Below are 18,577 nucleotides of genomic sequence, written 5' to 3'. Positions count from 1 at the left end.
ATTCTTCTATGCAACACAAAAGGAGATATTATGACAATTTAGTAACCCTTTAGTATAGGGACCAATTCTCTCTATTAATTAGTTGCTTATTAGCATTATTAACATATTGGCTGTTTACTTGTGCTTATAAAGCACATATTCTGCATGACCATCTACTACATCCCTTATCCTACCCAACAGCTAATATTAGTAAGCAGCAAATTAGGAGTTTGAGGCAAAAGTCATACTTAATGGTTTATATAATAGCAAAAATTGGACTTTAAATTAAAGTGTGACCGAAAATTCTCCCATTGCCCCTTCCATAAAATACAAGCATAGTGACCAAGTGGGTGATAAGTGCCAAAAAGGGCAAAAAGGCATCAAGAAAATACCATAAAAGTAGTCCATATGACTATTGTTATGATAATGTTTTCAGTTTAGAGACTGAATAACAAAATTTGGTGTCAGTAAAATGGGTGTATTTTGTGGCGATTGAAAGTGACAAAGATATAATAAGTATTTTTTTAATTAATAATATTTTCAAAATAAAAGTAAATGTGCATATAATGTACTTATTTTAATACATTCTAAATTGTTATTTTGGAAATAAATAGATCAAATCAAATTTAGTAATGTCTCCCTAATCTCATTTGCATAAGTTGTTGCATGACGAATCTGCATTTTGACATATCTGCATATTCACTGTTTTTACAATGTACAATAACTGCAGAGAAATCTGGACATAAAGTCGGATGAAGAAGCAGTGCTTGATGACTCCAGACCTGCACAGTCTCATAAAAGTGATCCGCTGGACGCTCCGTTGTAGCAGCTGGGTATACTACATTTATGCCAGGAAGAGGACTATTTACATCCAAATTTACACAAAACAAAACCTAGACATAGATTGTAAAATATAAACTACTTAATCGGTCTTAGTCGGCCCCGCCAAGCTCAATGTCAAGCTACGCCTATGGTGAGTAAGATTTTCTTTAAATAAATTAATACTTTTATCCAGCAAGAATGCGTTAAATTGATCAAAAGTGACAAAATTGTGACACAAAAAAATCTATTTAAAATACATTTATCAAAGAATCCTGAAAAAAGTATAAGAGGTTTCTACAAAAATATTTAGCACAACTGTTTTCAACATTAATTATAAGAAGAAATGTTTCTTGAGCATCAATTTACCATATTAGAATGATTTCTGAAGGATCATGTGACGCTGAAGAGTGGAATAAAGGCTGCTAAAAATTCAGCTTTGCATCATAGAAATAAACTACATTTTAAAATACAGTATATTAAAATACTACTAACAATGTTTCTATTGTAATTTGCAGCCTCGGTGAACACAAGAGATTTTTTCAAAAACATTAAGTAGTGTATATGTTTTTGTATGGAAAAAAGAGCAGGAATATTTTTTCAAAATATCTCCTTTTATGATTCCAAAAAAAAAAGCTGAATTATTTCTTTAGTGTACCAGGAAATCTGATAATAAATGTGAATGTGTGCACTAGAAGGTTTGTTACTCAGAACATCTGACAGGTGCAAAAATAAAGGAATACAAAAAGAAAGAGGAATGGGCTGACACACGGATAAAACATGATAGTCATGAGTGATATGACAAATAGTAGATGTCTCACCCTCTATTCTGTCACACAGTTTGTGCAGCTGCTGTAGGGGACAACTGTCACACTGCTGACTCTGGGTCCTACTGTTCTGCTGGAGGGCAGCCACAGAAAACGCCTGTTTCAAAGTCAACATGATCTCATCCACCTAAACATGAAAGAGTGACAATCACACAGAACAGCTGTAAGCATCTAACTCGATAGATCGGAAAGAGTTTAGAGAACAATAACTGCATCCTGTAGAAGTATAGTATTTATAGCTATGAATCCATTGAAGTAATACACTCACCTAAAGGATTATTAGGAACACCTGTTCAATTTCTCATTAATGCAATTATCTAATCAACCAATCACATGGCAGTTGCTTCAATGCATTTAGGGGTGTGGTCCTGGTCAAGACAATCTCCTGAACTCCAAACTGAATGTCAGAATGGGAAAGAAAGGTGATTTAAGCAATTTTGAGCGTGGCATGGTTGTTGGTGCCAGACGGGCCGGTCTGAGTATTTCACAATCTGCTCAGTTACTGGGATTTTCACGCACAACCATTTCTAGGGTTTACAAAGAATGGTGTGAAAAGGGAAAAACATCCAGTATGCGGCAGTCCTGTAGGCGAAAATGCCTTGTTGATGCTAGAGGTCAGAGGAGAATGGGCCGACTGATTCAAGCTGATAGAAGAGCAACTTTGACTGAAATAACCACTCGTTACAACCGAGGTATGCAGCAAAGCATGTGTGAAGACACATCATGCACAACCTTGAGGCAGATGGGCTACAACAGCAGAAGACCCCACCGGGTACCACTCATCTCCACTACAAATAGGAAAAAGAGGCTACAATTTGCACGAGCTCACCAAAATTGGACGGTTGAAGACTGGAAAAATGTTGCCTGGTCTGATGAGTCTCGATTTCTGTTGAGACATTCAGATGGTAGAGTCAGAATTTGGCGTAAACAGAATGAGAACATGGATCCATCATGCCTTGTTACCACTGTGCAGGCTGGTGGTGGTGGTGTAATGGTGTGGGGGATGTTTCTTGGCACACTTTAGGCCCCTTAGTGCCAATTGGGCATCATTTAAATGCCACGGCCTACCTGAGCATTGTTTCTGACCATGTCCATCCCTTTATGACCACCATGTACCCATCCTCTGATGGCTACTTCCAGCAGGATAATGCACCATGTCACAAAGCTCGAATCATTTCAAATTGGTTTCTTGAACATGACAATGAGTTCACTGTACTAAAATGGCCCCCACAGTCACCAGATCTCAACCCAATAGAGCATCTTTGGGATGTGGTGGAACGGGGGCTTCGTGCCCTGGATGTGCATCCCACAAATCTCCATCAACTGCAAGATGCTATCCTGTCAATATGGGCCAACATTTCTAAAGAATGCTTTCAGCACCTTGTTGAATCAATGCCACGTAGAATTAAGGCAGTTCTGAAGGCAAAAGGGGGTCAAACACAGTATTAGTATGGTGTTCCTAATAATCCTTTAGGTGAGTGTATTTCATGATATAGTATTTGTAACATGCAAAAAAATATTTTTGTACATACAAATTGCATTGTTCTTTGTGTGCTAAAACAGTAACATAAGACATAAGTATTTTCATTCTCAACTGACTGAACAATAACATTAAATTTCTGTCCCTATTCTGAATATGTTCTTCAGACTGAAACAATGTATTCATCTCTCCTCATCTATTTATCCATGGTTCTCACCAGAGCTTCGTTAGCACACTGGAAAACATAGCAAACAAACTGGCAGCCTCCACATTCCACCGACTCCCTGCATATGAAGCCAAAGTGGTCCACATGACGAATACCCTAAAGAAAGGGGAAAAAAATGTAAGTGGCTAACTAGACACAACTAAACTACTGTTCAAAAGCTGGGGTCAGTAAGACTTTTTAATGTTTTTGAAATGATTTTCTAATGCTCACTTAGGTTGCATTTATTTATATAACAGTAATTGTGAAACATTTTTACAATTTAAAATAACTTTCTAATTTTAATATATTTTAAAATGTAACTTATTCCTATGATGGCAAAGTTGAATTTTCAGCATTCATTACTTCAGTCATCAGTGTCACATGATCCTTTAGAAATCATTCTAATATGCTTGGTGCTTAAGAAACATTTCTTATTATCACTGTTGAAAACAGTTGTGGATATATTTTGTTCCGGATTCTATAATTAATCAAAAAGCTCAAAAGAACAGCACTTATTTGAAATGGAAATAAATTGTTTAACGATATAAATTACTTTACTGTCACTTCTGGTCAATTTAAATTAATCTTCATTCAAAAGAAATTACTGATAAATGTAATAACAGGGCTGGGCAAAGGGCTGATTTCTTTTCAGCTTTTAATTCCGCTATTTTAATTAAAATCTTGTTCAATCACGCCTGATTGTTGATCAGACTTCTATTTGAGAAAAAGCCATTATGTTGACATAAGATAATTAATTGGTTGCCACAACAGCCTATCATCAAAATGACAGAACAGACCTGAGAACAGAAGGAAATCTCTCTGAAGCTCTTCTCTATGGCCACTTTCTTAGTGTCAGGACTCACAAGAAATATCTGAGAGCGCCCAATCTGCAACAGAAAGACATAAATTCATACATTAATATGGGTGTACAAGTAAAAAGGATGGAAACTGAAATTCTCCTTGCATAGAGTGAACATATGCATTAAAATCATTAATAATAGCTCTTCCTGGTATGTTGACCAAGTGAGGTCAGAGCTGAGGCTGTTTTACAGTGTAAATATCATGTTTAAAATTCAAATCAGTATGTTTGTGCGTGTGTTTTGGTTTTCACTAGATGACCAGGCACATATTTGCTCCATGAGACTAGATTTCTGTGTAACAACTATATTTGACCCGCCTCCAATTTTCCTCTGTAGTGCAAGTTCAAACAAGATACTGTATAGTCGTACCAGCTTTTCACCACATAAATAGGACATGAAATATCGATTTGAAAAGAAACTGTTTTAAAATCTTACCTGTGTTTCTTATAATCCATTACAGTGTACAAAATTGTTGTAGCAACAAGACAAAGACTTCAACAATATTACCATAGGCCTACTATTAATACCGAAGTACTCCTGTTTCATTTTACAATAAATAAGAATTTGCATTTGAATGAATCTGGAAAGAGCACATCTGCGTTGTGATACAAGAGACTGTCGTAACTGACCGACCAACCAGAACCAAGCATTTCTATAAACTTTACTGCATCAAAAATCATTGCCTAGTCGGTGTCATCAAATGTTCATTCAGAATCATCTCCGATCACAATGCTGTCGCTGTATGTTTGCTTTCTGCATGCAGCCAGCGAAAGTGTGTTGTCTTTGTGACATCAGAGACTGGGTCATACATAATGATACATTCAATTCAGACTTTAAACTCACAACTCAGCTTAAACATCATTTGCAGCACAGCCACTGAAAAGAGTGCAGGAAACAATGGTCTGATTTATGGGCACAAGCTATAGTATCCTGTCACTGTGTGGAAGATTGTTAAGAAGACAGAATGTTCACATCTTTAGAGAACATTAACAAAACATGCACACATTGTGACCATTTCTTCCCCCTTGGATGATTACACACAGTTTCTAAAAAAAAAAAAAAGATTACACAATAGCAAAGGCATCACCACACTTTTGGTGTGACTTCCCTATCATGAAAAGACCAAACAAATAAAACTGGAACAGAGTGTCTGCAATGCAGTTTTATAAAACTAGGGCTGCTGCTGCAGGCAACTTTAAATTGTTAACTGTGATGCTCATCATTATTGCTAGGTAATTTCCTGCCGAGGAGCTGACAGCTTCCTGTCAGTCAGAGAAAAAGGAAGTGCTAAACAGATTTGGCCAACAATATGTGTAGCTTGCTGTGTGCATCTTTCAACAATAAATGACACAGCACAGTCCACATTTTAACTCTGTGTGCTTCTAGATCAGACTAAGACGATATGAAAGTGTCCAGCCCCTCACTTGTTCATGTGCACCAATCAAACTACAAATTAAACAAACAAATCATTAATTGGTCTAACCCAACTAGTTAATTAGAAGTTCATGGACATTTTATCCACTATTGTTGCAGTGGACTGTAATTGGAAACCGTTGATGTAGCCTATTGTAGTAATTTAATGTTGTCTCTGGTATTCTGCTCTTTGAGCGCATGTGAGTTCAGGGGGCATGGCTTTGGATGGCGATTGCAGGGAGGGTGGGACGTTCGCTTTCAGTGCTATCAGGCTAAAGTTAGCATTTTCCAAGATCTCCTATTGCACCTTTAAGTAGAAAACCATTATTTTGATTTGTAAAAATATATAATATTACTGCTTTTGTTTTATTTTTGACAACAAACTGTTGAGCGTAATAATGTTTTTTTCAAACAAATAAAAATATCTTACCGACCTCAAACTAATCAATTGTAGTGTATAATTTAAAACATACCAGAGTTTTTTTTTGGTTTTGTTTTTATGGGAAATGTTTTATTTCAAAATTGTGCTATATTTTATTAAAACAAATGGCAATTGGTTTGATATTTTGTGATGTAATGCAATGACATGTCGTCAATATGAAACAGAAGTTGTGGTCGTCTTTTCTTCCCTATTGTGACGCATATCTGAGTGAACCGGCTTCTGAAATGAGAAAAAAAAAAGTAAGATGGGACTTGGATGTTGTCCATCAGGAACTGAATGGATCATTGGATCACTGTCATTGGCTACTGCTGCGATCTCACGTGTTTGACAGATTGCTGGAGGGGAGAAGTTACCATCCTGCCCTCAGGCTAGTGAATACGTCATTAGAGAAAGGGGATTAAAAATGATAGTAATAATAATAATAATAATAATACTGTGCATGGTTAAATCATTTATGATAAACACTACAAATTTATGACTTTAAGTGTGATTTTTGGGCTACTGTAAATGAACAGATTTGTTTGAAAATAAGCAGTGATGGTTTTAGCACAGAATTTTTATGTCCTTAAGGATACAATATTGACATACCATCTCACACTCCACAAGTGGGTGAGGAACAAGGAATTCAAAGTGAGAGAGAGTGAGGAAAAAAATTAAAGAAATACCATAAAAAACATTTGATTGGTGTTTCACAGCGCTATGACCATAAAAGTGCCACATGCAGATAGATAAACACCTGCACAAATGTCCATGCACAGACATGCATACACACAGACATAAGACATGCTGACCTCTCAAGAGTCACGCTGATAACACCACAGAACATGCACTTTAAAATGTTTAGCTGTGTGCTGTATCTCTACAGAAAAATATTAAGACAAAGAGAGCTTCTTTGAAACCCTTCAGAAGACATCAAACAGGTTTCTGCAGAACTTCAGAGATAATTTTGTGTTTATATGTTCATGTAACATATCAATACAATTTTTGAAATCATCATACAATCCAGAATCGCCAGTTTTTCATAAACAAAGAGTGCACTCCTTTAGCTATGGCGTTTCAACTAAAATCCATTTTGTGGATTATGTGGGTAATGTGCCAACATACAGTTTTAGGAAAAGCTGATTTTATATTGAAAACGGTGAATGTGAAGCATATTTAGATGTGATCTACCTAAGAACAAACAAAAGGACCTGGGCTAAAAGAGCTGGGTGAAAGAGCTGTAGTTGCTTATATTGTCACATGTGTGAGGTGGAGCGTGTGTGTGTCACTCACCGTGAACAGCATGGTTCTGTTCTCCTGTAAGCTAGTGGGTTGGACCCCGGTGGCTCCGTCTGCTGCCCGTCGCTGGAGCTCCGGTGAGAGGCCGTTCTCATCCAATGCCTGCAGAAACGGAAAACTCTTATCTCTTTTAAAAAACAGAGGTCGCTTTCCTCCTCCATCTGCTCCCTCGTTTGTTCCATTCACCATCTGAAATAAAAAAAAAGACCTATTAAGGACAGAATTCAATTAAAAGATTGAATATAAAAAATATTAAGAATATAAAATAAAAAAAAAGATAATTGATATAATACACATTAAAAGCAAACATATGTTATTAATATAAAAATTTTATATAAAATAAAAAGAATAATGTAATATAATATAATAATTAGACTAGCAATATCAAGTCCAAAAAGTGTGATATTTGATTTTTTTAATTATTGGAGACTATCACTGAATTGTGTGTTTTGCTGCAGTTTGCAAACATTACAAGATTAATTTGATCAACTGAATAATATTTTAATAGACTGAAAGCCCAAATGGTAACATAAAAAAGAAGAAAATTCATAATCTACTACAAAATCAACCACATTCACAATACAAAGTATTTTCTACATCAATGAAGAGTCAGAAAAGATCCAGAAAGTTAAATCTAGTATATATCCAGCATCTTAACCTAATATCTAGTATTAAGTCAAGAATCTAAAAACATGAATTTTGATTGGAACCTGATTGAGCGAGAAAGCCCGTCTGATGCCCGCTGCAAGTGTTCCTGTGACGCTGACGCGTCCAAACTTCTCAATACACTCATCTATTAGTGCAGGTGGCGCTTTCTTATGGGCCACCACCACTCGCCCACAGAACAACACCTCAAACTTCTTCGCAAAGGCTGTTGCTGCATCAGCCGTCGTTGCTGTGGAGGAGGCATCTGCCTGACCGTTGCTAGGCAGAGATGAGGGAGTGTCTTCTTGTCGGGTAGAACTTTTGCCGGCCTGCCTGAGAGTGCTGATGATCTCTGGAACCTGGAGGACAGATGCAAAAGAGAATGAGGTCAAGTAAGCAACGTAAACTAACCCCTTTAAGATCACACGGACCGATATGAATCATAAAATTATTACTATAGAAATGCCCTATTCTTAGTCAGCCACACACTATAAAGTAGAGATGGCCAAATCAGAGCCTGCGGGCCAAAGTTGGTGGCCCTTGATGACTATTGGCCCGCTAACTGAAGATGGCGGCACGGTCAGACGCAGCGACTGCTCCGGGTCCCAAAGACGGTGCTTTTATGTCTTTTAATGTCGTCTGTTCGTCTCCAAATAGTGTAAAATTACCGCTAACTCACAAGGAAATCACTCCAAAACACCTATATGATCGCCAAAGCCTTTTGGATATCGGCAACGCGTCCAAACACCAACTCTCGCCGGCGGCTACTGAGAAGCTACGAGGCCTTTGTTTACTGCTGGAGCCGGACCTCGAGACCGCGGCCTCGCCTACTGACGCTACCCGCACAAGGCAGCGCCGCAAGCGGTGTGAGAGAGGACGGAAGCACGGAGGTATACGAGCTAGGCTAAGGGCTAACCCCACAAGACCGGCTCTTCCAACACTCATGCTCTCAAACGTTCGCTCTCTGGAAAACAAACTGGACTTAATTCAACTCAGTCAGTCTACACAGCATGAGGCAAGGGATTGTTGTGTGTTTGTTTTCACCGAAACATGGCTAAACAACAACATCCCGGACTCCGCCATTCAGCAGCACGGGTTAACCAGCTTCCGAGCGGACAGAGATTCATCACTGTCTGGTAAGACCCGCGGAGGTGGCTTGTGTGTGTATATATCAACAAAGACTAGTGTAACAATGCTGCGTTAATATCAAAACACTGTTCATCGCTGGTGGAGTTTATGTTTGTGAAGTGTCGACCGTTCTATCTGCCGTGGGAGTTCACGGTCATTGTTATTGTCACGGTTTACATTCCCTCGTGTGCAAACGCTAAAGACGTGCTTCGTGAACTGTATAGCGCCATCAGAGAACAACAAACAAATAACCCCGACGGCTTTTTCATCATAGCCGGTGACTTCAACCACGCAAACTTAAAGACAGTTTTGCCAAAGTTCTACCAACATGTGAACTTTGCAACAAGGGGAAACAACACACTGGACTTTGTTTACACAACAGTAAAGAACACTTACAAGGCTGTACCCCGCCCCCCACCTCGGATACTCGGACCACATCTCTGTTATGCTAATCCCAGCATACAGACCACTTCTCAAACCGGTTTAAAAACTCATCACAATTTGGCCAAATTATGCTACCTCAACACTACATGACTGTTTCAGTGCACAGACTGGAACATGTTTAAAGAGGCAGCCACATACAACAACCACACAGACCTGCATGAGTACACTGAAACTGTGACTGCTTACATCAAAAAGTGCAATGATGATGTGACCGTCACCAAGACCATCACCACACGTACAAACCAGAAGCCATGGATGAGAGCAGAGGTTTGTGGGCAGCTAAAGACCAGAGATTGAAGCATTCAGATCAGGAGATAAAGCAGCCCTCAAAACAGCAAGAGCCAATATGTCCTGTGGCATTAAAAATGCAAAACGGTCATATGCTCAAAAAAAATCAACAATCACTTCACAGACAGCAGAGACACACGGAGCCTGTGGCAAGCCATTCAGACCATCACTGACTACAAGCCACCGCCACAGGCCTGTGATGATGACGCATCCCTCCCCGATGCACTCAACCACTTTTATTCACGGTTTGAAATGCAGAATGACACACCTGCACAAAAAATGCCCACACCTCCCAACGACCGGGCACTCTGTCTGTCTCCAGCCGACGTAAGGAAGACCCTATCTAGGATTAACCCACGCAAGGCTGCGGGTCCTGACAACATACCTGGCCGTGTTCTGAGAGACTGTGCTGCACAGCTGACAGATGTGCTTACAGATATCTTCAACACCTCGCTGAGCCAGGCAGTCGTCCCCACGTCTCAAATCCACTACAATCATACCGGTACCAAAGAAATCACCTGTGTCCGGTCTAAATGACTACCGTCCCATAGCACTGACTCCAATCACGATGAAGTGCTTTGAGAGGTTAGGCATGCACAACATCAAAACCATCCTCCCCAACACACTCGACCCGCTCCAGTTTGCATACCGTCCAAACCGCTCTACGGACGATGCAATTTCCTCCACCCTCCACCTGGCTCTTACCCACCTAGAAAATAAAGACTCCTATGTTAGAATGCTGTTCATTGACTTCAGCTCGGCATTCAACACACTTTCTAACCAGAAGACCTCAGTCAGTCCGCTACAACACCTCGAGCACTACCACACTGAGCACAGGTGCCCCACAAGGCTGTGTGCTCAGCCCGCTGCTCTTCACACTGCTGACCCACGACTGCACTGCCAAGTTCAGCTCCAACCACATCATCAAGTTTGCTGATGACACAACAGTGGTAGGTCTCATCAGCAACAACGATGAAACGCACTACAGAGAGGAAGTGGCACAGCTGGCTGAATGGTGTGGCACTAACAATCTGTCCCTCAATGTGGGGAAGACAAAGGACACTTACTACACTTTCTCCGCTGGCTGAAAATAGCAAGTCTCCCTCCACCCATCCTCACCACATTCTACAGGGGCACCATTGAGAGTGTGCTGACCAGCTGCATCACTGTCTGGTACGGGAACTGCAGTGCTGCTGACCGCAAGACCCTCCAGCGGACAGTGAACACAGCTGCAAAGCTCATCGGTGCCCCTCTCCCCTCCATCCTGGACATCTTCCTTACACGATGCTCCAGCAAAACCAACAGCATCGTGAAGGACTCCACCCATCCCTCCCACAGTCTCTTCCAGCTCCTAGCATCAGGAAGACGGTACCGGAGCATCAGAGCCCGCTCCACCAGACTGCTCAACAGCTTTTTCCCCCAGGCTGTGAGAGCCCTGAACTCAAACCACCCCGCCCCCCCTGAAACCCCATGCAAACCCCTACCTCCTGAAACATGGACCACCCCAAACGTTACCACACCAAAGAAAAAACTGTATGGAACTTTTTTGTGCAATTCGAAGTGTGCTACACACAGGTGAGTGGGCCTGTACAAACCACCTGTAGTAACACACTCTCCTCTATGTGCACTAGACACTTTAAACACACTGCTGCGTGTACACAATCCCACAAAAGACTCAGCAATATATGTATGTTTACATGCTCAGGCACTACAAATCATCCTGCACTGTTCCCCAACCAGCTGCTTGATTCAAAATGTTTCTCTTTGCACATGTACAGTATTTATGTGAAGCTTTCATATAGTTTGTATTTTTTTCATCTTTTATTTTTTTAGTTTGTATAGGGTAAATACTTATATATAATATACTTATAGTTAAATCTGTCAGTAGGTTAGTTGTGTATAGGTTTATAGTGTATAGATTTATAGGTTTATAGTGTTTTTTACTTCATTGTTGTATGTCTGTATTTATGTAGCACCGTGGTCCTGCGAGGCACGACATTTCGTTCCACTGTATGTCCCCACATGTAGCGGAATGACAATAAAGCTCAACTTGACTTGACTATGCCATATTACAGGAGAAGGGGAAAAAAGGTTGGAGAAAAACATGCTATTTGAAGTTTTAACATTTATTTTAACGCTTTTTTTTGTTTTATTATTTAATTGAAATGTTAAAAAATAAAAATTAATTTGATTCAAAAACAATATTAAAAAATATATATTTACATTTTTATTTTTAATTTGTTTTATTTAAAAATGTTACATTTAATACATTTTGATAAACAATAATATACTGTAGTTGGATATAATACAATGTGTAATTTTTCAAAGTTTGATTTCTGGCCCTTCACATTAAAAAGTTAAGTTTCTTCTATAAAGGTTCTTTATTGCCATCCACATTTCCATGAATAATCTTTAATATCCATGGAACCTTTCCGATGCACAAAAGGATCTTTAGAGTGGAGAAAGGTTCTTTAGATTATAAAAATGAAAATGTTCACATTAATTATTCATTTCCCTGTATATGAATGAATAGCAGCTTTGGGAAATATGTCTAAACTTAAATGATTGCTAAGTTTAGTAGCTCTGATTTTGATGCTGGAGGAAACATGATTTCATAAGCTTTTGGAGTTATATTAACATAAGGAAAATCTGAGTGTAAATGTCACTTTAGAAGAGGAGGGTTCAGAACTACTGTCTAAACATCAGCAGCGATAAATATATTATCACTGCTGATTATTACCACTTTTAAAAATAATTTCGTGACATTCTTTGACAGAACGACAATAAACCCATTTCCTCACAATGTTCTTAGTAACTGGGAATATTATACAGATTACATTTTGTTGAATTATACACTTTTGACAAATGAAAGATCTATTATTCAAGTACGCACAACAGTAACAAAGATTGACTTTAAACTTCATGAAGGAAAGGCTATTCCACACTAACAAAGCACCACTCTATAACTCACTTCCATCATACTGAAAAGAGTGAAACTACCAGAGCATTTACCACCAAACCAGATGATTTTCCACAGAGGACATTTTCAAAAAGAACTGCAGATATTTTCCAAAGCTCCTCTTTTAACGAGGCCAAAATCAGATGGATCTATTAAACTGGAATTTTGTTTTCTGCAGAGGTTGAGCTAATGTAAGCCAAGTGTGCTAATGGGAGTTGTTATGGTGTGTTTACACCATATTTATCCCATCACGCCCATGTACTTATATTAATCAAGACAAATCCGGTATTAAAAAAACACTACTTAAGATATAGCTCACTGACAGACTACTGCACAAATGGTCACCTCACTGTAAAGGGCAGTAGAGCGCATTTAAAGTGCGTGTAAAGTCAATTCTGAGAATTGTTTGTAAACACATTATAAATGTTAGAAATGCATTTCTGAAACATGTTACAAAGACTGTGAACTATGTTGTGGAGTTAGACCGTTAAACAGTTTTTCACCATTTTCGTGATCAGGATTTTTTGGGCGGGGCTAAATCATGACTCGATGACGCAATCGAGCCACTGAGCATGGCCCCCACCCCAACACTATAAGACGCGTGTACGACTTGAAGCAGCGCTGCAGACCTACCGGTGTGTGACATTAAAGTACAGTGAGAGCTACAGAGAGCAGACGATCCTGATGCTTTCGAATCGCTCTCGCGCATTAGCATCAGTGGTTCACGGCTCAATCGCGAGTTACTGTCATTACCGTTAGTTACTACAGCCTACAGTTAGTTAGCTAGTTTTGCCTTCGTCACGTAAATGCATAATACCTGGTTGCGATCATTTACAAAACAGTTCGGTCTCCTTATTAAGCTACTAAGACAGTTGAGAGAGACGGCAGCTTTCCCGCGAGTGGGCGTGGTTTCAGCACCACCAGTGGACACGCCCCCAGCGTTTGAGAGCAGAGAATACTGCTTATTTTTTTCAAGATTTTGATACATTATTTTATTTACTTTGCGTTTTTTTTTTTTTGGCTGGGTGGTTAATAACACATTTTTCTGTGGTGTGACAAACTCAGAACACATTTAATATTGACTTTACATGAACTTTAAGCTGTTTGCACCAGACAGCTGCAGCATTTAACTGCAGATGGTTATTTTTCTGCTAATCAAATCTTTAATTCACTGGAATGCGGAGCTAAGTTAAAGTCTATTTCAGCAACGACCATAGAAAAAACAAAAAAATACACAGGCTGGTCTGGGAGAAAACAGCAAACATTGGGAAAATACCTCAGGCTAAAGCACAAGCTCAATTTGGAGTTGTTTCATAAGCACTGAATTTTATTGGCATGTGATCAGGAAGTCAATGTAGTTCCACCCCAATCTACTGATTCTTGTCATTCAATAACTTTTAAAGAATAATAATGCCACCACTTTGGTCTTTTGTGGGACATACACATTATTAAGGGGTCAAAAACAGTGAACTTTGAAGTAGGCTTCTGGGATGCTGACTGTGCAGTGGCCCCAAATCTTGGGACACGTCCCAGTTAAAGATGCTGCAACCAATTTTGTTGTATTTTACACATAAAATGCCTCTGTAAACAGCAAATAAATAAATAAAATATATAAAAAATAAAACAAAAGAACATCAGAAAACTAGCCACTAAAACTAGCCATTCTCTGATTGGCAAGAGTCGGAATAAAAGTCTTTTAAAAGCATATGAATAATACTGCATTACACAAAATGTCAAAGCAAGTTGCATTTAACAAGTACACTTAAAATAAAAAGTTGAGAAAACCTAAAAGTTTAAAAGTGCTTTTTGACTCTACTAAAGCATAAAAATACCATAATATGTTTGCAGATATTTAAGAAACATGCTAAGTTAACATACTTGTTTATCTGAAAAACAATGCTACAATCAGTAATTCTCCTTTGAAAATGTGCGTTCCGATCCGGAATGTCGGTTTGTGTTTTGGTTTGTGAAACCCGGCCACTGCCAGTTTACCCAATTGTATTTCGGCACCCCGGATTGCCAGTTGGCGGAAAACATTGCGTATTTAATTTCATTCATCGTCATGTGCGCTCGTTCCTGTTGGTGTCATTAATCTGGCAACCTGCGTGTGGGTCAAGTCTGAGGAGGAGGGGCCGGGTGAAAAAACCTTACTGCAATACATACAATACATACTATCAATCCTACATACAGCACCTTTAAGGCACCCAGCTTCAGCAGATTTTTCTCAATTTGTTGTTTTCAGTTTATACAACAAAAAGTTGAGAAAACTCTGCTGAAGCTGGTTGCCTTAAACTTTTAAGTTCTCAACTTTTTCTTTTTTACAGTGTAGGGATCATTAAACTTACATATTTTCAAAACTGACTAAATAATGGTTTGTCTGAATGACATTAACAAATCAAAGCATTAAAAAACTCCACCCAAAAATTTAAATTCATCATATATTTATTTCACCTGTGGAACAACAAAGAAGATATTTTAAAGAATGTTGGTAACCAAACTTTTGCGAACATGCAATGGAGATAAAACGGAACCAAAACTATTTGGATTCCAACATACTTTCAAATATCTTCTTTTGTGTTCTACAGGAGGAAGAAAGTAATTTAAGTTTAGAACAACATTAGGGTGAGAAAATGATGACCCCCACATTCTTAACCTTATGCACTTAAACACACACAACTCATACTTAAAAAATGATTCACTGCATTTCTCTAGTATGCTTCCTAATCATTCCTAGTTGTCTAACAAACAACTAGATTACGAATATTACCGGCTCTTTGACAAACTTCTTTGTTCCTCATTTGTATGTTGCTATGAATAAGTTTACCATCATCAAACAGCTATTCTGTTCAAAAAGAAGACAAAGTATTTGGATGCATTCTGGTTCTCAAATGTTAGCGTTCATAAGTATGCAATACACCTGCTAGAACACCTGTGTGAACTAGAAGGGAACGGACTTCCTACACCAAACTGGTTAAAAGTAGGGGTAGAACGGTTCGCGGAATATGTATGCTGGAATATGAGCATTTATTCCGTCATCACCCAGGTGCTGATAGCGTACGCGCACAGGTGAGACCTGAACAGCACACACTGATATCTGTGTTTAAACTAAACTCATGTAAGCTTTGCCAGTTTAAACATAAGAGCCAGAGGATGCAAGCTTGCGCGCGCAGTGAGAAGTAGTGTTGTCAGAAATATCGATATTTCGATAAATATCGATACTGAAATATCTGAACGGTACCAATATTAATTTCCCGAAGTATCGATACACCGATACTAGCCGAGCTGTCACTTTCACTTCTCTCCAAAGGCGCGTGGACAAGCACCACACGTGACCGCACTCGACTCCTTCGCTCTGGTTAAATAGCAAAAGTGAAGTGAATAGAAAGATGACTGCTCTGGTTGTTAAAGAACACAGCAGGAGCGCTATCTGTAGGGATCTATGATCTCCGCGATGCAGAGAACGCGCACGGAATCCAGTCATAAACAAGGAATTTACAGTTTAATGAGGAATGTCACGGAAATTGTCAAAGTTTGGATGAATTAATCAAAAGTAGGTCATTACACTTAAATCAAATCGCGATATGGACTAGTATCTGTAAATATTAAGCTGCAAAAGTGGATTTAAATATGAATCCTGCATGTTCTGCGCGTCTCTGTGTGAATGTGCTGCACGTGCGGTTGTGTTTACTAATGTGGCGCTCGCGGTGATTTCCGCGTCTGCCGTCTCAATGAGGACATAAATACATCAACATCTCCAGAACTGATCTGAAAGGCACTTTACGAGCATTTTACCATTTAATTTGAGTAAAACTAGCGTCATATCATACACACACAGAACGTTAGAAGTATTCACGGCAACCCGTCAAAATAAAAGTTCGGTTTAACTATTAAAGACCGTGTGCCAGAAATAGGCTATATTACTATTATTTAGTAGAATGTACATAATACTACTACTTACTACTACTGTTAATTTTTTTAAAGAAATAATCACAAAATATTTTTATTTTAATAGTAAATCCCCTTCATTTGCCAAAAATGTAAATGTTTAATTTTCATTAATTCAAATATAAATGAATTAAAATTGTTTTATGCCTTCATCTGATATCCAGTCAAATTTAAATACACAACACAGAATTTCTGAGGGGGAAAACACATTTCATAAGGCTACTGTAAGAATAAATAAAAATTGTTTGTATGCATTATTGTATGTAAGTAAGTAAGTAAGTAAGTAAAAGCATTCAAATAGCCTAATAGACATGCTAAAACACAGAATTTGGTAACAATAAAACATAAGGTTCAAACATTTCATTCGGCCCTAAACGTGTCATTTTTGTTACACTTTTAATAAATTAAATGTTAAATTGTATAATTTTCATGATTTTAATGAATTAGACATGCTTTTAGATTAATAGCATTTAATTTGACCATTAAAAAAAAAAGAGTCCAGAAAAATTAAAACGGAAAAAAACGGAATCCAGAAAAATTTAAATGGAAAAAACTGAATGTAGAAAAAAATAAAACGGAATTTGGGGAAAAATAAAACTGATTTCATAGGGCCCTATATCTGGAAATATTTTGGTTATGAAGCAAATGAGAATATCAACAAATAGAACTTTGGATTTTAATTAGTACATGTATTAGTAAACATTAGTTTCAATTAACATTTAACTAAGATTAATAAAAGATTAATAAATAAATCAACAAATGCAGTACCTCAAGACATTTTTTTGTTCATGTAAAATATACCGAATGTTCTCGACTTGTTACATTTATCTTTAAATTAAAAAAAATTACCCCCTTAATATTGTGGCAGTTTTTTTCTCTGTGGTATCGAAAATGGTATCGAGTATCGATATTTTTCAAGGTATCGTATCGAAGTTAGAAATTCCAGTATCGTGACAACACTAGTGAGAAGATTTGTGCGTGCGCTCATCAGAAGCATATAAACCCGCGCCTCAGAACGCGCGCAAATATTAAGCTCTCTCGAAGTATTGTGTTCGAATGGACTAATTCACACAAATTATGTGAAAATGCCCATCTTGGTAAGTATCCTATAGCAGACATAACTTACTGAACATAAGTTACAGCATCAGTGCATTCTCTTAAAGTGACAGCACTTTCTTAATGTTAATCAAACAGCAACAACAAAGTAATCCCTCAATGCTCTCGCTTTTGTAACTTTAATAAAGATTCATCTTTATCCAGTCAAATATGCAATACATTTGATTACTTTATTCAATTTCTTTAGACCTACTTAAAGAAAAACATGAAAATCACTGTTTATTTTATTTGTATCTTTACTATTTTTTACATGAACTTTATCTTTATCTATTGTATTTATTTGTGCTGTTGCTTGTAGTTAGATAGATTATTCTTATTTTCTTTATTTTAATTTTTGACAGTTTAGTTTTTCCCTAAACATACCGAACTGTACCGAAACGTGACTCTAAAACCGTGATACAAACCAAACCAAGAAAAAGTTGAAAGTGAAGTTAAGAGAAAAACTCACGCATCATTTGTTTGCAGATGCATCTAAGTTTGATACTTTAATTGTGGCTTAAAGTGTTCAAATATGTTTTGTGGCCAACATGAGAGCATACAAAGAATGTGGCCAGTAAATTAGGGCAGAGAGCACAGTTAACTGGTTCTGTGCTTATGTATATTTGTGCTGGTTTAAACTTACTACACCCTCAGCTATCTGATGGAGATGTGGAGATGTAATATGATTAGCTATTACCTTATCAAAAGGCCACTATGAAGACAATCTGGTGCAAGCCCTTTGGCAAATCAAAGCTATCGCACAGCTGAAT

General features: G+C 38.0%; 1 protein-coding gene across 7 annotated transcripts in view; it reads right to left on the bottom strand.

Moving 5' to 3' along the window:
- LOC306873946 (TBC1 domain family member 1-like) overlaps positions 1–18,577 on the bottom strand; it is a 70,734-nt gene that overhangs the window by 39,764 nt on the left and 12,393 nt on the right. For all 7 annotated transcript variants that reach the window (XR_013784549.1, XR_013784550.1, XR_013784551.1 and 4 more), the window contains 5 exons: positions 8,014–8,307; positions 7,298–7,492; positions 4,108–4,197; positions 3,323–3,427; positions 1,620–1,752 (listed from right to left, as the gene is read on the bottom strand). Coding sequence is in view for 4 of the 7 variants with exons in the window: in XM_079423547.1 (XP_079279673.1) it covers positions 1,620–1,752; positions 3,323–3,427; positions 4,108–4,197; positions 7,298–7,492; positions 8,014–8,307 (817 nt within the window). In the remaining 3 variants the exon portion in view is untranslated. The remainder of the gene's footprint in view (positions 1–1,619; positions 1,753–3,322; positions 3,428–4,107; positions 4,198–7,297; positions 7,493–8,013; positions 8,308–18,577) is intronic.

This window comes from Barbus barbus (genome assembly GCF_936440315.1).
Source record: "Barbus barbus genome assembly, chromosome: 8".
In the NCBI taxonomy this organism is placed as follows: Eukaryota; Metazoa; Chordata; class Actinopteri; order Cypriniformes; family Cyprinidae; genus Barbus; species Barbus barbus.
This window is presented reverse-complemented; position numbering and strand designations above follow the sequence as displayed.